At 41.0% G+C, this 21,825-nt stretch overlaps 1 protein-coding gene across 1 annotated transcript in view; it reads left to right on the top strand.

The window, feature by feature from the left end:
• TAGLN2 (transgelin 2) overlaps positions 1-6,490 on the top strand; it is a 72,318-nt gene extending 65,828 nt beyond the window's left edge. Inside the window, exons 3-5 of the mRNA XM_053704809.1 lie at positions 262-427; positions 532-634; positions 5,466-6,490. Coding sequence (XP_053560784.1) covers positions 262-427; positions 532-634; positions 5,466-5,607 — 411 coding nt within the window. The 3' untranslated portion in view covers positions 5,608-6,490. The remainder of the gene's footprint in view (positions 1-261; positions 428-531; positions 635-5,465) is intronic.
• The last annotated feature ends 15,335 nt before the right edge of the window (positions 6,491-21,825 follow it).

Here is a 21,825-nt window from a genome sequence, read left to right as displayed (position 1 = left end):
TTTACAATATGATAAAGAAGATGCTCTCTGCAACTGTCAATCGTACATAAGATGCTTAGTTTTAGTGGAGGTTTGCATAATGTTCAAAGATAAAAAGTCTCCTTTGGTGTTACAATGGTAGATGAAATATGTCCATGACTCTACTTCAGAACACACTGGACTCAACCTACCAAAAGTTATTTGGTTGCCTTCTTCCATTTTAGGATACTATCAAAGCATCCAAATGCACATCCCTAATTAAAACTATATTTATTTTTTAAGGTGTTGTGCATACTGATCAACTCTCTGGCCCCAAAATCTGTGGACAGAATCCAAAAATCAGACAAGTCCTTTAAGCAGATGGAACAGATATCACAGTTCCTGAGGGCCTGTGAGAAATATGGAATCCCACCTACCGACCTGTTTCAGACTGTTGACCTTTGGGAAGGTAAGGCTTTGGTTAAAGGGTAGAGTGGAACCTAGATAACAGACCTGGACAAGCGAAAACAAAACAAAAAAATCTTTATTAACCTACTCTTTCTTTGTTTACAGGAAAGAATATGGCCAGTGTTCAAAGGACTTTGATGAATCTGGGAGGTATTGCAGTCACAAAGAGTGATGGATTTTTCCGTGGTGACCCTAACTGGTTCCCAAAGTATGTTTTTTTTTCTTTCCCTCTTTGCAAGTACCCATTTGCTACAGCAGAGCTCTTCAATTCCAGTGCTGAAGACCCAATAATGAGCCAGATTTAGGTTTTTAGGATTATGTAAAAAAAAAAAAGAACAGGTTAACAAGTCACAATAACTTGGTAGATGATTATAGCACGTGCAACATATTTTAAACATAATACAAATCTAGTTCATTAGTGGGTTCTGATGACTGTTATTGAAGATCTCTGTATTATGGCACTTAAAGGGACATGAAACCCCATTTTTTCCCCCCAATTAATTTAGATACCACATACATTTATAAACAACTTTCCAATTACTTTTTTTGTTTTTATTAAGGACATTTAAAAATAAGTGAGGTTACAATAGTGATATAGAATACAGTTATACAAATATTTACATCATATTTGACAAATATACTGTATTCAAAAAAGAACAGTCCTCATTTGGTTTTGTCCCCTGGATAAAGTTGGACACTTGGTCCTGTTTTAACAATGTAGATGAATACTGGGGGTTTTCCATATGCTTAACCCTTTCGTGACAGGGTTAAAGTGTCTACATCGGAACACCTGTTCCGATGTAGACAAATTGAAACTACGCGATCGTGCATACGATCGCGAGATTTCAATTATTGGATCGCATCTGGGGGGCGTCCCTACAACCCTAGGAACGCCCTCCAGACAGCGATCAAGTCCTTGAAGCGCAGAAGGCTTCAGGACAGCCGTTTGATATGACGTTCTATTCCGTCATAACGGCTTTAAAGCCCAGTGTAAATATGACGGAATAGAACGGCATAACGGCGTTAAAAGGTTAATATACATAATAAAGAAAAAGTTGCATATCTAGATAAATAAAGAAAAGGAATATTATCCTAACATATCCAGATAAACAAAAAGAGAATGGAGATGCTAACCACCAGAACGGTATATTTCAACAATTTAAATGTTAACAATTTCAGTGTTAAACTCAATTAGGTTACATAAGTAAGCTTGGAAAACAGTTATTTTAAACATAAATTATGTATGGCTGAACCTCTCATTAGATCTGAACAAATGCATTAGTAGGCTAAACATATCTATTAAATCTGTATAGCTATACAGGAGTAGAAAAATGAACATCATTGTTGCTCAATGGGGCTAATATCTTGGTTCTGCTGAATAAGCGTCTAATTAACCATGTATGTCAGAACTAAGGAGCATAACTGGGTTAAGAAACATTTTCAATTTAAATAGTTGCTCTCCTTCTTATCTAGTGGTTACACATGTATGCTGCTTGTTGATATGTCAGGTGAGGGGTTGCATTCTATATACCATATTGGTGTTTTAACTCCTCCACTTGGCTCCGGTCCCGAGCCGCAAGGAGGGGAGGTTGTATATTTAGAATATGTGCTCTATATGAAGTACCCCTGACCCTAGAGAGTAAATTTGCGTAGTTAATGCAGGCATACAAATAAGTAAAATATTAATCACGGATTATGGAGAAGGAAACCAGAGGATAGGGGATATTTCTCCATATAGAGTACACGATAGACATGCAGGCAAATTTGTATATAAATTAGGAGCATACAACTAAACAACATTTTTAAATAATACAATTAGATCATTGAGGTTTTTCAACGATTGGCTATTGTGTTATAATATATTGCGAACAAGCTATCCTCCCTTTAAGTTTACCAGCATAGGCAAAGCCTCTATATCTGTGGGAAAAGGTGACCGGAAAATGGTGGCTGTGTCCCTTCATCTGGTTAGAGTATTATAAGTCCGTGTTAGCGTATAGAAAAGTCCCATATAGCATCGTGAGGTGTATTGTGGATTTTATTATACCTTGTACAGTCCAGGGCACCTTCCGAACCGACGATGTGAAGTGAGGGCCATGTTATCTCTGTGGCTAAAACCTCCCGGGGGTCTCCCTCAAGCCCCCAGGATGGCCGTCCCAGATCCAAAAACTGACATATTCATGCTGACAGTCTTGCTGTTCCGATGTGGCCCTGCTTCAGTTGTATATTAGCCGCACGTTCCCTCACTCACTAATGTAAGCGAGCATTTTAGCAGGATCTATTCTTTTCAACTGGTTACAAGTTGGCATCGTTGTTAGCTTCATTACAGAGTGCAGACTAATGTATTCCAAGTTTGAAGGGTCCGGTGTTAAGAGATGGTACATTGCTTTAGAGAGTCGCTCCCACTCCCGATTTTAGTTGTCTTGTAAGTAGCAATCGGCTTTGACTGTGGAGCTTTTGTTGCCGGCATGCTAGGTGGCTGCGATAATTTACCGGCTGCTGGTGTATCGAGCTGGTCTGCCTCAATTATCTGTAAAGCTGGGTCAGGCTGATAGGTTGTAGGCTGTTGTTTTGTTGTTTCTTCTGGTTTGAAGTTTTCAAACCTCTCTATGAAAAGTTGTAGGTCTCGTTCTGACATCGCCTTGTCTATAAGGTTTTGCATCATCATTTCCAGTTTGACGAGTTGTGAGTCCATTTTGTTGGAGAGATAGTTAACCCACGTGGCATCATTTGGGAGCAGCATTTTCCTCAATAGTATGGTTATGCCGTGTTGACAATCGTACCGGCTCTGGTAAATAATAAATGCTGAGAGAGGTCTGGACTGTTATGTCAGTTATAGTGTATGATCAGTTCTGGTGGAATACCCCGAGTGACAGGGGGGTAACGCTGCCTGCGAGATTGTCGCCGCTGCAGGCCTCAATTGTCCTGTTCTGCCTCTGGGATCATTAATACAGCAACGTGTTGAAGTATAGATACAAAGTTAATCATTTGGATGATGCTGTGGTTTTGAAATATAAGTGAAGTGAGCGCCTAAATGTAAGGCTAAGGGGACGTGGTGGAATACAGAGGGTGGTGTTTATTCGGAAAACGTTAAATCCAGATAAACCTTACACTTAAAAAATAAACATAAAATCATGGATCCATGAGTTAACCCCTTAAGGACCAGCGACGTACCCTGTATGTCGCTGGCCTTTTTTTGGGACTTGATTGTTTTATAGCGCGGTCTTGCCACCAGCGTTGAGACTGTTCTATTCCACAAAGCCTGCTGGAGTGAGGGCATTAATAGCGTGTTCTTGCTAGACTTGTGCTATTATGTCCTGAAAAAACCCTTGACGACCAGTGACATACAGGGTACATTGTGGTCATTAAGGGGTTAACAAACTTACAAGATTAATATAAAACGCATTGGAACAACTAGCACATATTAGATGAACATATATGTAAGAAAAATAAAAAATGGTGTTAGTGTACTATCCTGGGGAGCAGCCCTTATTGGTATTACCGTTTAAGGTGCTATAATATGAGATCTCACTTGAAATAGTGTTTAACACAAATTCAGTGTCCCAAGTGGTGTGTCCTTAAAATCCAAAAGTGTCTAAATAATTAATTGTGAAGATCCAGTGCTGAATGTGAAAGATGTCCAAATTCCAATGAAGGCAAACCTGAAAAGGATAAAAAAATAGAAAAACATTTTTGGGCGATAATAAAAATGTGAAACAATGTGTAAAAAAAATTGATATTTTGTGAAAATTGGAAAAAAAGGAAAAATGTGAAAAACAATCTGGAAAAAATGAAAAAATGTAAAAGATCCATTTATTTTTTTACACATTGTTTCACATTTTTATTTTCACCTAAAAATTGTTTTCTATTTTTTATCCTTTTTTTTTTTTTTTTTCTTCATCATCCGGTTTGCCTTCATTGGAATTTGGACATCTTTCCCATTCAGCACTGGATCTTCACAATTAATTATTTAGACACTTTTGGATTTTAAGGACACACCACTTGGGACACTGAATTTGTGTTAAGCACTATTTCAAGTGAGATCTCATATTATAAGCACCTTAAACGGTAATACCAATAAGGGCTGCTCCCCAGGATAGTACACTAACACCATTTTTTATTTTTCTTACATATATGTTCATCGAATCTGTGGATTTAACGTTTTCCGAATAAACACCACCCTCTGTATTCCACCACGTCCCCTTAGCCTTACATTTAGGAGCTCACTTCACTTATATTTCAGGTTGTTATCCACTAGGTCTACTAGGAGACCCACTGAAGAGAGCCACAGGTGTAACCACTAGCGCTAGGCCTACTATCATACTACAGAATGCTGTGGTTTTGAAGTAATAAACGGCGGGTTATTAACTCCTCTCCCGGAGCTCCAGAAAAACAGAGTCGCTGCTTGGACACGCCCCCCCTACTTTTTTTTATGATCAGTTTTACTTAATTCTCTTAGTACCCTGTAATGAATGAGCTAGTTGAACACATTGGTAAGCCAATGACATATGTGCAGCCAGTGCCACCAATCAGCAGCTAGCTCCTAAGCCTACCTTGGTATGTTTTTCAACAAAAGACAGCAAGAGAACAAAACACATTAGATAATAGACGTAAATTGAAAAGTTGTTGAAAATTGTATGCGCTATATAAACCATGAAAGAACAATTGTGGGTGTCATGTCTCTTTTAAAGTGCCCCCCAATGCTTTTGATTGCACTGTCATTTCTTAAATCGTAATAATCATCAAATGAGTAAAACTACTTTATTAACTTGCTAACATTTTTTAAAAAACAATGTTCATTAACTACATAAAAACACAATTTTAGAATTAGTATGTACATTTGTAGAATTATACTGTAGCTTGGGTTTTTAGTCCAGTAAGGAGACAATTTAACAAATTACCTCGAACAGTCTGCAGTACATTGCAGCAGAAATAAAAAAATGGGGAAAATATACATGGAGGTTTATTTTTTTTTATCTTCAAAAAGTGGAAGAATAGTAGTGTGCTGAATATTACATGAATCTTTTAATTTGTACATTTAGGAAGTCACAAGAAAACAAGCGTGCATTTTCCCAGGACAAATTAAAAGAAGGACAGAGCGTAATTGGTCTGCAGATGGGCACCAACAAAGGGGCATCACAGTCAGGAATGACAGGCTACGGCATGCCAAGGCAAATCCTCTGATCAATGAGACTACCATAAGCACCTGGCTCAACTCAAGATACATCATTCACATGCCTACTACTTCCTGTTCTCTTCCTTCCTTCCTTCCTGTTTGTCCTCCCCCCATTCTTTAATGAAACACATTCCTATCTTGGCAACACCTCAACAATGAGATGCCTTTGAACCACTTTATTGGCTTAAACAATGAGGTTGTCTGACCCTCTTATGTGGTTTAACACCACTGTAAAATCTTATAAAGTTAATTTAGCCAAGGATAATGCTGTCTGAAATAATTTGTACCAATATGTCTGTATGCCTTTAACTGATGACGTGGACCTAAGCTTTATTGATATCTCTCATACTTTATTGTGGGTTATTTAATAATAATGATGATGTTTTTGTGTCACGTGCAGCTGTATGGCTGTCAAAAGGAGAGCATTATATTCCCCAATTATTTACTGTACTAAATAAACAGGAATAGCAACCACTAATAATGCCTCCAATAGCTGTGTAGTCTTAATGTTTTAATTCTCAGTGTTCTGTTTTTAGTACAGAATTCGTGAAGAGGCCTTAACATTCCACACCCTTTGTGCCTACTGTTTTATGGGTTTATTTTTATTTCTTAAAACCAAAGATTTTTTTTTACCAAAGTTCAATGGACTGATCACTTCGTTTTTACTGATTCCCTGGTTGCTAAATGTTATCGTGATATATCAGAGCTTTAGTGGGGATACAAACCAACTGTGTAAAAGGGAAGATGATGTTTAGATATTCTTCCCAGCACATTCCTTGTAAATGACTTGGAAACTGTACATTTTCCATGGCTCTGCTGTCTACTATGATTGAGATATGATGCTGATAAATATACTTCTAATCCAAATAAAGACCAATCTATGTTTATAAATCTGAGTTATTTCATTATTAATATGGTTCAAAGCAAATCTCTTTTGAATATCCATGTTTGCAATGAGAAATCAGTCTGCACATCTTCATTTCCCAAACTGTAATATAAGTTTAGCATAACTAAAAAAAAACAATAAACGGATCTTTAATGTACATGATCTAATTTGTTGCAGCATGTAATTTAAGCACTATTCACAATGGAACTGTATTTAACCCTTCAATGAGTAAAGACCTCACATAAGTAAGATGCCGCTCGGGGAGCTGCAAGCACGTTATCTCCTCAGCAGAACACATTTGTGATTGGTGAGGTTGTGCAACTTACATTGCTAATTGCATGTTTTTTCCAGCTGATGAGCAGTTCTCTGTGGCTCTAGACCCGGGCTTTATGTTTTTAACTCCTTTGCATGAGTTAAACACATTCAGTTCCAGTGTGCGTAGTGCAAAGATTACATTCTCTAAATCAGGGTTCTTCAAACGATTTCTCCCAAGACCCAGTGCAATGATACCACATATTTTTGAAACCCTATTTTTATGCTTGGTCTGAAAATTTCTGAAGTAATATACAATAGCTGTAATTTTTGGCAAAGGGTCTAGGTAGGCTCAAGAGCAGCAATGCATTACTGGGAGCTAAAAAAATGCCTATTGTCATTGGCTCACCTGATGTAAATTCAGCTAGGTCCCAATAGTGCATAGCTGCTGGTTGAACAAAGGGTACCAAAAGAATGAAGCAAATTGGATAATAGAAGCAAATTAGAAAGGTGTTTAAAATCACATGCTCTATCTGTATCACTAAAGAATAAAAATAGGGTTTCATATCCCTTTAAGCACTGCAGTAATACAAAAAAAATGGCAAGTGGTCAACTTAAAGTACTGCAAAGAGCATCTGCTAGAACCCACAGCCTGATATGAAGTCATGTAGCACTTGGAGCAGATAAATGCAATATGATGGATAATTTATACAGGATTAAAGTTTAATACATTTCAAGAGGAAATATTTTCATAAAAGATGTTTTCAAGATGGAGTGTGTGTTTTTTGTGTACAGGAATCATTTGCTAGTGCACTTAACGAAGGGTGTTTAATTCTATTATCAAATTTGCTTCATTTACTAGGAGCTCAGGAATGTGTACGTCTTTGGCAGCAGTATTTGCAACAATGTTTGTAGCAATGTTATACATTGCTGCAAACACTTCTAAGTGCAAGAAACAAGGATTATACTAACAGACGTAAATTAGAAAGCTTTTTAAAACGGCATACTTTATCTGAAATGTGCAAAATTTATTTTGAATTTACTGTCTCTCTTTATTTAAAACAGGGATATGGAAAGATTAGATGTGGGTATATGGGTGCAAAAGTATACTTTTTACATTAGGAGAAGCATTTGGCTAATTCAGGGATGGGTTTCTCCTTAGATAATGTAGGTTATCATCTATTAATATTCTTCACTGTAGAACTTACTTGTTTGACTGGTAATGCAAAGTAATACACTACACATTTTCTACATTTTGGAAACATAAGTAAATATCTTAAATAAAAAAAAAACAATCCACCCTTTGGGTAACCAAGGAATGGTTTTATTGTATGAACAAGTTGGTAACACACCAGAAGAAGCACTAGCTAGCACACTAATATTCCAGGAAGGAAACAAGGCTACTCTGCAAAATTCCATGAAAGATATGTGCAAAAGCCAGGTAAGACCAGACTATACAAAGGAGATAATGGAGATAAACATCTTACAGGTAAGACATGGGGCAAGATTTATCAATTTACGAGCGGACAGTATTCACATATAGTGAACCTTTCTGCATCTTATCGCAAATTGTGGGATGAATGTGTTCCCCATATTTATCATTGCACAATGGAATACTCGTCGAATACCGCCCCCTACCCTCACGCAACCAATTGCGTGAGAGTAGGGCTTGTCAATCATCCCAGTCAAATGAATCCGGTGTGATTTTCATCCGCAAACTAAAGTTTGACAGAGAGGGTTTATGAAGTAGAATTCGCCCTCACCCTGTCATAAAACGTGCCCATAGTATCAACAGCTGTTATACCAGTTACCCAATGTTATCCAGGATTGGTCAGAGATGCTTGATACAGGGTCCAGAGTAGGGCTGCAACTAACTATTATTTTCATAATCGATTAATCTGACGATTATTTTTTCGATTAATCGACTAATCGGATAAAAAAAGAATCAATAATTGTTTCCTATATTCTAAATAAATAAACTTCAGACTAAAACTTTACATTAACACAACTATTAATTGACAACTGTTAATTAACACAATTTATAAGCAACAGAGCACAGTTTTATAATTAAGCAAAACAAAACCAAAAACTGTTTGAAAAGAGGTAGAACTTCCACCAAGGGGCCTCTCAAAGTAACCCTTAACTTCCTTCTAAAAACAGAATTTATGCTTACCTGATTAATTTCTTTCTTTTGCGATGTACCGAGTCCACGGATTCATCCTAACTTGTGGGATATTGTCCTTCCTGACAGGAAGTAGCAAAGAGAGCACCACAGCACAGCTGTCTATATAGCTCCCCCCTTAACTCCACCCCCCAGTCATTCGACCGAAGGCCAAGGAAGAAAAGGAGAAACTATAAGGTGCAGAGGTGACTGAAGTTTACATAAAAAATACTATCTGTCTTGAATAGACAGGGCGGGCCGTGGACTCGGTACATCGCAAAAGAAAGAAATTTATCAGGTAAGCATTAATTGTTTTCTTTTGCAAGATGTACCGAGTCCACGGATTCATCCTAACTTGTGGGATACCAATACCAAGCTTTAGGACACGGATGAAGGGAGGGATAAGACAGGAACCTAAACGGAAGGCACCACTGCTTGCAAAACCTTTCTCCCAAAAATAGCCTCCGAAGAAGCAAAAGTATCAAATTTGTAAAGTTTGGAAAAGGTATGAAGTGAAGACCAAGTCGCAGCCTTACAAATCTGTTCAACAGAAGCATCATTTTTAAAAGCCCATGTGGAAGCCACCGCTCTAGTGGAGTGAGCTGTAATTCTTTCAGGAGGCTGCTGTCCAGCAGTCTCATAAGCCAAACGGATGATGCTTTTCAGCCAAAAGGAAAGAGAGGTAGCCGTAGCCTTTTGACCTCTACGCTTTCCAGCATAGACAACAAACAAAGAAGATGATTGGCGAAAATCTTTGGTTGCCTGCAAATAAAACTTCAAGGCACGAACCACGTCCAAGTTGTACAACAGACTGTCCTTCTTAGAAGAAGGATTAGGACACAGAGAAGGAACAACAATTTCCTGATTGATATTCCTGTTAGAAACAACCTTAGGGATGAACCCAGGTTTGGTACGCAAAACCACCTTATCAGCATGGAAAACAAGATAAGGCGAGTCACATTGTAATGCAGATAGTTCAGAAACTCTTCAAGCTGAAGAGATAGCAACTAGAAACAGAACTTTCCAAGATAGAAGCTTAATATCTATGGAATGCATGGGTTCAAACGGAACCCCCTGAAGAACTTTAAGAACTAAATTGAGACTCCATGGCGGAGCAACCGGTTTAAACACAGGCTTAATTCTAACTAAAGCCTGACAAAAAGCCTGAACGTCTGGGACATCTGCCAGACACATGTGCAACAGAATAGACAAAGCAGATATCTGTCCCTTTAAGGAACTAGCGGACAATCCTTTCTCCAATCCTTGGAGAAAAGACAAAATCCTAGGAATCCTTACTCCATGAGTAGCCTTTGGATTCACACCAAAAAATATATTTACGCCATATCTTATGATAGATCTTCCTGGTGACAGGCTTTCGAGCCTGAATCAAGGTATCTATAACCGACTCAGAGAAACCACGCTTTGATAAAATCAAGCGAGCAGTCAGTTGCAGAGAAATTAGATTTGGATGCTTGAATGGACCTTGAAACAAAAGGTCCCGTCTCAGTGGCAGAGTCCATGGTGGCAGAGATGACATGTCCACCAGGTCTGCATACCAAGTCCTGCATGGCCACGCAGGCACTATCAAAATCACTGAAGCTCTCTCCTGTTTGATTCCATCAATCAGACGTGGAAGGAGAGGGAATGGTGGAAAAACATAAGCCAGGTTGAACGACCAGGGTACTGCTAGAGCATCTATCAGTACTGCCTGAGGATCCCTTGACCTGGATCCGTAACAAGGAAGTTTGGCGTTCTGACGAGACACCATCAGATCCAATTTTGGTGTGCCCCATAGCTGAACCAGTTGGGCAAACACCTCCGGATGGAGCTCCCACTCCCCCGGATGAAAAGTCTGACGACTTAGAAAATCTGCCTCCCAGTTCTCCACCCCTGGGATATAGATTGCTGATAGATGGCAAGAGTGAGTCTCTGCCCATCGGATTATCCTGGAAATTTCTATCATCGCCAAGGAACTCATTGTTCCCCCCTGATGATTGATATAAGCTACAGTCGTGATGTTGTCCGACTGAAACCTGATGAATCCGGCCGAAGCCAGCTGAGGCCACGCCTGAAGAGCATTGAATATCGCTCTTAATTCAAGAAAATTTATCGGTAGGAGGGCCTCCTCCTGAGTCCACAAACCCTGTGCTTTCAGGGAATTCCAGACTGCAACCCAGCCCAGTAGGCTGGTGACCGTCATCACAATAACCCACGCTGACCTGCGTAAACACATTCCCCTGGACAGGTGATCCTGTGACAACCACCAAAGAAGAGAGTCTCTGGTCTCTTAATCCAGATTTATCTGAGGAGATAAATCTGCATAATCCCCATTCCACTGTTTGAGAATGCATAGTTGCAGTGGTCTGAGATGCAAGCGAGCAAACGGAACTATGTCCATTGCCGCTACCATAATTCCAATTACCTCCATACACTGAGCCACTGACGGCCGAGGAATGGAATTAAGAGCTCGGCAGGTGGTTAAAATCTTTGATTTCCTGACCTCCGTCAGAAATATTTTCATGTCCACCGAATCCATCAGAGTTCCCAGGAATGGAACTCTTGTGAGAGGAATAAAAGAACTCTTTTTCATGTTCACCTTCCACCCATGAGATCTTAGAAAGGCCAACACTAAGTCCGTGTGAGACTTGGCAAGTTGGAAAGTCGACGCTTGAATTAAGATGTTGTCTAGATAAGGCGCCACTGCTATGCCCCTCGGCCTTAGGACCGCCAGAAGGGACCCTAGCACCTTTGTGAAGATTCTTGGCGCCGTGGCCAACCCGAAGGGAAGAGCAACAAACTGGTAATGCCTGTCCAGAAAGGCAAACCTGAGGAACTGGTGATGATCTTTGTGGATAGGAATGTGTAGATACGCATCCTTTAGATCCATGGTAGTCATATATTGACCCTCCTGGATCATTGGTAAAATAGTCAGAATGGTCTCCATCTTGAAGGATGGAACTCTTAGGAATTGGTTTAGGATCTTGAGATCTAGAATTGGTCTGAAGGTTCCCTCTTTTTTGGGAACCACAAACAGATTGGAGTAGAAACCTTGCCCCTGTTCTGTTTTCGGGAACTGGGCAGATCACTCCCATGGTAAAAAGGTCTTCTACACAGCGTAAGAACACCTCTCTTTTTGTCTGGTTTACAGACAATTGAGAAAGATGGAACCTCCGCCTTGGAGGAGAATCTTTGAAATCTAGGAGATACCCCTGGGTTACAATTTCTACGGCCCAGGAGTCCTGAACGTCTCTTGCCCAGGCCTGAGCAAAGAGAGAAAGTTTGCCCCGTACTTGATCCGGTCCCGGATCGGGGGCTACCCCTTCATGCTGTCTTAGTGGCAGCAGCAGGCTTTTTGGCCTGTTTACCCTTGTTCCAAGCCTGGTTAGGTCTCCAGGTTGGCTTGGATTGAGCAAAGTTCCCCTCTTGCTTTGCAGCAGGGGAAGAGGAAGCGGGACCACCCTTGAAGTTTCGAAAGGAACGAAAATTATTTTGTTTGGTTCTTGTCTTATTTGACTTATCTTGAGGGAGGGCATGACCCTTCCCTCCAGTGATGTCTGAAATGATCTCTTTTAGTGCAGGTCTTACCTTTGAAAGGGATGGTCAAAAGCTTAGATTTAGATGACACATCAGCTGACCAGGACTTAAGCCATAACGCTCTTCGCGCTAAAATGGCAAAACCTGAATTCTTTGCCGCTAACTTAGCAAGATGAAAAGCGGCGTCTGTAATAAAAGAATTAGCCAACTTAAAGGGACACTGAACCCAAATTTTTTATTTTGTAATTCAGAAAGAGCATGCAATTTTAAGCAACTTTCTAATTTACTCCTATTATCAAATTTTCTTCGTTCTCTTGCTCTCATTAGTTGAAAAAGAAGGCATCTAAGCTTTATTTTTTGTTTAAGTACTCTGGACAGCACTTTTTTATTGGTGGATGAATTTATCCACCAATCAGCAAGGACAACCCAGGTTTTTCACCAAAAATGGGCCGGCATCTAAACTTACATTCTTGCATTTCAAATAAAGATACCAAGAGAATGAAGAAAATTTGATAATAGGAGTAAAATAGGAAGTTGCTTAAAATTTCATGCTCAATCTGAATCACGAAAGAAAATTTTTGCGTACAGTGTCCTTAATTCTGTCCAAAATATCATCTAGTGGGGTCTCCATCTGAAGAGCCTCTTTTAGAGCCTCAAACCAAAAAGCAGCTGCAGTGGTTACCGGAACAATGCCCGCTATAGGTTGAAGAAGAAAACCCTGATGAAAAAAATTTTTCTTTAGGAAACCCTCTAACTTTTTATCCATAGGATCAATGAAAGCACAACTGTCTTCAATAGGTATAGTTGTACGCTTAGCCAGAGTAGAAATAGCTCCCTCCACCTTAGTGACCGTCTGCCATGATCCTTTGTGGTGTCAGAAATGGGGAACATTTTCTTAAAAACAGGAGGGGGAGCGAACGGAATACCTGGTCTATTCCACTCCTTAGTAACAATGTCCGAAATCCTCTTAGGGACCGGAAAAACATCAGTGTAAACAGGAACCTCTAAATATTTGTCCATTTTACACAATTTCTCTGGAACGACAATAGGGTCACAATCATCCAGAGTAGCTAAAACCTCCCTGAGCAATAAACGGAGGTGCTCTAGCTTAAATTTAAATGCCGTCATATCTGAATCTGTCTGAGGGAACATCTTTCCTGAATCAGAAATCTCTCCCTCAGACAGCAAATCCCTCATCCCTACCTCAGAACATTGTGATGGAATATCGGATACGGCTACTAAAGCGTCAGAAGGCTCAGCATTTGTTCTTAACCCAGAGCTACTGTGCTTCCCTTGCAACCCTGGCAATTTAGATAAAACCTCTGTGAGGGTAGTATTCATAACTGAGCCATATCTTGCAAGGTGAAAGAATTAGACGCACTAGAAGTACTTGGCGTCGCTTGTGTGGGCGTAACTGGTTGTGACACTTGGGGTGAACTAGATGTCAAACCTGATTTACTTCTGTCTGAGAATCATTTAATGCCAAATTCTTATAAGACAAAATATGCTGTTTGCAATTTATAGACATATCCGTACAATTGGGACACATTCTTAGAGGGGGTTCCACAATGGCTTCTAAACAAATTGAACAATGAGTTTCCTCAGTTTCAGACATGTTTAACAGGCTAGTAATGAAGCAAGGAAGCTTGGAAAATACTTTATTTAATGAAAAAAACACAATTTGCAAAAACGGTACTGTACCTTTAAGAGAAAAAAAGGCATACACAAACTGCAAAACAGGTTAAAATTGCTTCAAAAATTCAGAAATTTTAACAGTACACCCACTAAGCTTTAGAAGGATTGCACCACAAGTAAAAAAGCAATAGACCCCCAAATGAAAAAAACGGATTGATAAGTGTCTAAAACCGGTTAAAACCCCCTAAAGCACATTGAAACAGCTCTGCTGTGGCCCTACCTGCCCTTAGGAAGCGATAATATGGGGTTTAAAGCTTCAATTAGTCCCTCAGAAGACTCTCAGGACCTCAGGAGAAGTTGCTTGCTGCTTGTAAATGTAAGCCCCACCCACCTCACTCGATGTTGCTGGGGCCTACACAAAACTAACAAACCCTGCCTGAAAGCCATGTGGGTTATAAACAACCCCAAAGAACCCTCAAGCAAATGTTGTCAGGGTTTTTCCCTGTTGTGTTTGCCATGTGCTGCGTTATTGACTCTCGTATGTCCAGGGGCCGTGTACAGTATTTGGTTCACTGGAGGGGCTACGGTCCGGAGGAGCGTTCTTGGGTTCCCTCCTCGGATGTTCATGCTCCCACCCTCCTCCGTGCCTTCCATGCCTGTTTCCCCAATAAGCCTTTTGTCCTCCTGCGGGGGAGGGGTCGTTGAGGGAAGGGTACTGTCAGGGTTTTTCCCTGTTGTGTTTGCCATGTGCTGCTGGCAGCCATTTTACTCACCTCTCTTCCTGACTTGGTGCATTGTGGGGGATGCTGCTCACTTCCTGCAATTCCTTTTATGGCGAGACTGTTGTGCATCATCCATGTGAGACAGGATGCAGTCTCAGAATTGTGATGTCATCATTTATTATTTAAAGGGCCTCTGTTCAGTATGCTTTGCCTTTGCGTTGTCTGAGACCTGTTTGTGAGAGTTCCTGTGTATTACCTGGCTGCCTGACGTTCTTCCTGGTTCCTGATCCCTGGCTTGTTCCTGACTCTGCTGTTCTCCTTGTTCCTGATTCCGGCTCGTCTGACTATTCGCTTTGGCTCCTGACTCGGCTAGTCTGACTACCAGCTCTGGTTTTGACTCCTGGCTTGTTATTTGACTTGTGGACATTTTATAATTTTTTGCTATTAATAAAGGTGTGATTATTTTTGCACTTCTCGTCTCAGTCCGATTCCTGGCACCCTGACAAATGTCCCATAAAACAGAAAACGTTACTCACAGACACAAAAACGTTTGGCCCAAATTCACATAACAAACTGAGTGCCCACAAAAAATTAACCCTTTATGCAAGCTAGTAAAAACCTCTGATAACACTAGGATTACTGCTTCCCCTTCCCCTAATGGGGACACTGTCAGCGTGAGTTAACACAGTCTCTGCAGAAAATATGACTGAACATACCTCATTGCTGTATAGCAAGAAACCGTTCCTCACACTGAAGTTTTCCTATACTCCTCAGCTTCTGTGGGAACAGCAGTGGACCTTAGTTACAAATGCTAAGATCATCCTCCAGGCAGAAATCTTCATCTATGTCCTGCCTGAGAGTAAATAGTACAACACCGGTACCATTTAAAAATAACAAACACTTGATTGAAGATAAAATAAAAACATAATTTATGCTTACCTGATAAATGTATTTCTCTTGTAGTGTATCCAGTCCACGGATCATCCATTACTTATGGGATATTAACTCCTCCCCAACTGGAAGTGCAAGAGGATTCACCCAGCAGAGCTGCTATATAGCTCCTCCCCTAACTGCCATTACCAGTCATTCGACCGAAAACATGCAGAGAAAGGAAAACCATAGGGTGCAGTGGTGACTGTAGTTTAATGGAAAAATTACCTGCCTTAAAGTGACAGGGCGGGCCGTGGACTGGATACACTACAAGAGAAATAAATTTATCAGGTAAGCATAAATTATGTTTTCTCTTGTTAAGTGTATCCAGTCCACGGATCATCCATTACTTATGGGATACCAATACCAAAGCTAAAGTACACGGATGACGGGAGGGACAGGCAGGCTCTTTATACGGAAGGAACCACTGCCTGAAGAACCTTTCTCCCAAAAACAGCCTCCGAAGAAGCAAAAGTGTCAAATTTGTAAAATTTGGAAAAAGTATGAAGAGAAGACCAAGTTGCAGCCTTGCAAATCTGTTCAACAGAAGCCTCATTCTTAAAGGCCCAAGTGGAAGCCACAGCTCTAGTAGAATGTGCTGTAATTCTTTCAGGAGGCTGCTGTCCAGCAGTCTCATAGGCTAACCGTATTATGCTACGAAGCCAAAAGGAGAGAGAGGTAGCCGAAGCTTTTTGACCTCTCCTCTGACCAGAATAAACGACAAACAGGGAAGACGTTTGTCGAAAATCCTTAGTTGCCTGTAGATAAAATTTCAGGGCACGGACTACATCTAGATTGTGTAGCAGACGTTCCTTTTTCGAAGAAGGATTAGGACACAAAGATGGAACCACAATCTCTTGATTGATATTCCTGTTAGTGACCACCTTAGGTAGGAACCCAGGTTTAGTACGCAGAACTACCTTGTCTGAATGAAAAATCAGATAAGTAGAATCACAATGTAAGGCAGATAACTCAGAGACTCTTCGAGCCGAGGAAATCGCCATTAAAAACAGAACTTTCCAAGATAACAACTTGATATCAATGGAATGAAGGGGTTCAAACGGAACCCCCTGTAAAACATTAAGAACTAAGTTCAAACTCCATGGTGGGTCAACAGTTTTAAACACAGGCTTGATCCTAGCTAAAGCCTGACAAAAAGCTTGAACGTCCGGAACTTCTGACAGACGTTTGTGTAAAAGAATGGACAGAGCTGAAATCTGTCCCTTTAAGGAACTAGCGGATAAACCCTTTTCTAAACCTTCTTGTAGAAAAGACAATATCCTCGGAATCCTAACCTTACTCCATGAGTAACTCTTGGATTCGCACCAATATAAGTATTTGCGCCATATCTTATGGTAAATCTTTCTGGTAACAGGCTTCCTAGCCTGTATTAAGGTATCAATAACTGACTCAGAAAAACCATGTTTTGATAAAATCAAGCGTTCAATTTCCAAGCAGTCAGCTTCAGAGAAATTAGATTTTGATGTTTGAAGGGACCCTGGATCAGAAGGTCCTGTTTCAGAGGTAGCGACCAAGGTGGACAGGATGACATGTCCACTAGATCTGCATACCAAGTCCTGCGTGGCCATGCAGGCGCTATTAGAATCACTGATGCTCTCTCCTGTTTGATTCTGGCAATCAATCGAGGAAGCATCGGGAAGGGTGGAAACACATAAGCCATCCCGAAGGTCCAAGGTGCTGTCAAAGCATCTATCAGAACCGCTCCCGGATCCCTGGATCTGGACCCGTAACGAGGAAGCTTGGCGTTCTGTCGAGACGCCATGAGATCTATCTCTGGTTTGCCCCAACGTCGAAGTATTTGGGCAAAGACCTCCGGATGAAGTTCCCACTCCCCCGGATGAAAAGTCTGACGACTTAAGAAATCCGCCTCCCAGTTCTCCACTCCCGGGATGTGGATTGCTGACAGGTGGCAAGAGTGAGACTCTGCCCAGCGAATTATCTTTGATACTTCCATCATTGCTAGGGAGCTTCTTGTCCCTCCCTGATGGTTGATGTAAGCTACAGTCGTGATGTTGTCCGACTGAAACCTGATGAACCCCCGAGTTGTTAACTGGGGCCAAGTCAGAAGGGCATTGAGAACTGCTCTCAATTCCAGAATGTTTATTGGTAGGAGACTCTCCTCCTGATTCCATTGTCCCTGAGCCTTCAGAGAATTCCAGACAGCGCCCCAACCTAGTAGGCTGGCGTCTGTTGTTACAATTGTCCAGTCCGGCCTGCTGAATGGCATCCCCCTGGACAGATGTGGCCGAGAAAGCCACCATAGAAGAGAATTTCTGGTCTCTTGATCCAGATTCATAGTAGGGGACAAGTCTGAGTAATCCCCATTCCACTGACTTAGCATGCACAATTGCAGCGGTCTGAGATGTAGGCGTGCAAAGGGTACTATGTCCATTGCTGCTACCATTAAGCCGATCACCTCCATGCATTGAGCTACTGACGGGTGTTGAATGGAATGAAGGACACGGCATGCATTTTGAAGCTTTGTTAACCTGTCTTCTGTCAGGTAAATCTTCATTTCTACAGAATCTATAAGAGTCCCCAAGAAGGGAACTCTTGTGAGTGGAAAGAGAGAACTCTTCTTTTCGTTCACCTTCCATCCATGCGACCTTAGAAATGCCAGTACTAACTCTGTATGAGACTTGGCAGTTTGAAAGCTTGAAGCTTGTATCAGAATGTCGTCTAGGTACGGTGCTACCGCAATTCCTCGCGGTCTTAGTACCGCCAGAAGAGCACCCAGAACCTTTGTGAAGATTCTCGGAGCCGTAGCCAATCCGAATGGAAGAGCTACAAACAGGTAATGCCTGTCTAGAAAGGCAAACCTTAGATACCGGTAATGATCTTTGTGAATCGGTATGTGAAGGTAAGCATCCTTTAAATCCACTGTGGTCATGTACTGACCCTTTTGGATCATGGGTAAAATTGTCCGAATAGTTTCCATTTTGAACGATGGAACTCTTAGGAATTTGTTTAGGATCTTTAAATCCAAGATTGGCCTGAAAGTTCCCTCTTTTTTGGGAACCACAAACAGATTTGAGTAAAACCCTTGTCCTTGTTCCGACCGCGGAACCGGATGGATCTCTCCCATTAATAAAAGATCTTGTACGCAGCGTAGAAACGCCTCTTTCTTTATTTGGTTTGTTGACAACCTTGACAGATGAAATCTCCCTCTTGGGGGAGAGAATTTGAAGTCTAGAAGGTATCCCTGAGATATGATCTCTAACGCCCAGGGATCCTGGACATCTCTTGCCCAAGCCTGGGCGAAGAGAGAAAGTCTGCCCCCCACTAGATCCGTTCCCGGATCGGGGGCCCTCGATTCATGCTGTCTTAGGGGCAGCAGCAGGTTTCCTGGCCTGCTTGCCCTTGTTCCAGGACTGGTTAGGTCTCCAGCCTTGTCTGTAGCGAGCAACAGCTCCTTCCTGTTTTGGTGCAGAGGAAGTTGATGCTGCTCCTGCTTTGAAATTACGAAAGGAACGAAAATTAGACTGTCTAGCCTTAGGTTTGGCTCTGTCTTGAGGCAGGGCATGGCCTTTACCTCCTGTAATGTCAGCGATAATTTCTTTCAACCCGAATAAGGTCTGCTCTTTGAAAGGTATATTAAGCAATTTAGATTTAGAAGTAACGTCAGCTGACCAGGATTTTAGCCACAGTGCTCTGCGTGCCTGAATGGCGAATCCGGAATTCTTAGCCGTAAGTTTAGTTAAATGTACTACGGCATCTGAAATAAATGAGTTAGCTAACTTAAGGGCTTTAAGCTTGTGTGTAATCTCATCTAATGGAGCTGATTCAAGTGTCTCTTCCAGAGACTCAAACCAAAATGCTGCTGCAGCCGTGACAGGCGCAATGCATGCAAGAGGTTGCAATATAAAACCTTGTTGAACAAACATTTTCTTAAGGTAACCCTCTAACTTTTTATCCATTGGATCTGAAAAGGCACAGCTATCCTCCACCGGGATAGTGGTACGCTTAGCTAAAGTAGAAACTGCTCCCTCCACCTTAGGGACCGTTTGCCATAAGTCCTGTGTGGTGGCGTCTATTGGAAACATCTTTCTAAATATCGGAGGGGGTGAGAACGGCACACCGGGTCTATCCCACTCCTTAGTAACAATTTCAGTAAGTCTCTTAGGTATAGGAAAAACTTCAGTACTCGCCTGTACCGCAAAATATTTATCCAACCTACACATTTTCTCTGGTATTGCAACTGTGTTACAATCATTCAGAGCCGCTAACACCTCCCCTAGTAATACACAGAGGTTTTCCAGCTTAAATTTAAAATTTGAAATATCTGAATCCAGTTTGTTTGGATCAGAACCGTCACCCGCAGAATGAAGCTCTCCGTCCTCATGTTCTGCAAATTGTGACGCAGTGTCTGACATGGCCCTAATATTATCAGCGCACTCTGTTCTCACCCCAGAGTGATCACGCTTACCTCTTAGTTCTGGTAATTTAGCCAAAACTTCAGTCATAACAGTAGCCATATCCTGTAATGTGATTTGTAATGGCCGCCCAGATGTACTCGGCGCTACAATATCACGCACCTCCCGAGCGGGAGATGCAGGTACTGACACGTGAGGCGAGTTAGTCGGCATAACTCTCCCCTCGTTGTTTGGTGAAATATGTTCAATTTGTACAGATTGACTTTTATTTAAAGTAGCATCAATACAGTTAGTACATAAATTTCTATTGGGCTCCACTTTGGCTTTAGCACATATAGCACAGATATCTTCCTCTGAATCAGACATGTTTAACACACTAGCAAATAAACTAGCAACTTGGAAATACTTTTCAAGTAATTTACTATAATATGAAAACGTACTGTGCCTATAAGAAGCACAGAAAAAGTTATGACACTTGAAAATTAATAAACTGAAAAGTTATAGCATCAAATCTTTGTAAAAAACACAATTTTAGCAAAGGATTGCTCCCATTAGCAAAGGATAACTAACCCTGATAGCAGAAAAAAAAATAAAAAAAAATACAGAAATAAACGTTTTTTTATCACAGTCAACTACAATCTCACAGCTCTGCTGTGAGTGATTACCTCCCTCAAAACAAGTTTTGAAGACCCCTGAGTTCTGTAGAGATGAACCGGATCATGCAGGGAAGACAATAAACTTCTGACTGAATTTTTTGATGCGTAGCAAAAGCACCAAAAAAGGCCCCTCCCCCTCACACATAACAGTGAGAGAGATCAGTAAACTGTCATAAATTAAATAAAACGACTGCCAAGTGGAAAAAAATAGTGCCCAAAACATTTTTTCACCCAGTACCTCAGAAAATTAAACGATTTTACATGCCAGCAAAAAACGTTTAACATTAATAAATTGAGTGTTACTAAAAAGCCTGTTGCTAGTCCCTGCAAATTAGGCTAAAGTTTTATGCATACAGTATAATTCCAGTGAAGTGCCATTCCCCAGAATACTGAAGTGTAAAATATACATACATGACAGCCTGATACCAGTTGCTGCTACTGCATTTAAGGCTGAGTTTACATTATATCGGTATGGCAGAATTTTCTCATCAATTCCATTGTCAGAAAATAATAAGCTGCTACATACCTCTTTGCAGATTAATCTGCCCGCTGTCCCCTGATCTGAAGTTTACCTCTCCTCAGATGGCCGAGAAACAGCAATATGATCTTAACTACTCCGGCTAAAATCATAGAAAAACTCAGGTAGATTCTTCTTCAAATTCTACCAGAGAAGGAATAACACACTCCGGTGCTATTATAAAATAACAAACTTTTGATTGAAGGTATGAAACTAAGTATAATCACAACAGTCCTCTCACACATCCTATCTATTCGTTGGGTGCAAGAGAATGACTGGTAATGGCAGTTAGGGGAGGAGCTATATAGCAGCTCTGCTGGGTGAATCCTCTTGCACTTCCAGTTGGGGAGGAGTTAATATCCCATAAGTAATGGATGATCCGTGGACTGGATACACTTAACAAGAGAAACTAACAGTTTAACACCTCTTCTCTTTACCCTTCCTGCTTAGAGCCAGCAAAGAGAATGACTGGGGGGTGGAGTTAAGGGGGGAGCTATACAGACAGCTCTGCTGTGGTGCTCTCTTTGCTACTTCCTGTC

The sequence above is a fragment of the Bombina bombina genome, chromosome 1 (assembly GCF_027579735.1).
Source record: "Bombina bombina isolate aBomBom1 chromosome 1, aBomBom1.pri, whole genome shotgun sequence".
NCBI lineage: Eukaryota > Metazoa > Chordata > Amphibia > Anura > Bombinatoridae > Bombina > Bombina bombina.
This window is presented reverse-complemented; position numbering and strand designations above follow the sequence as displayed.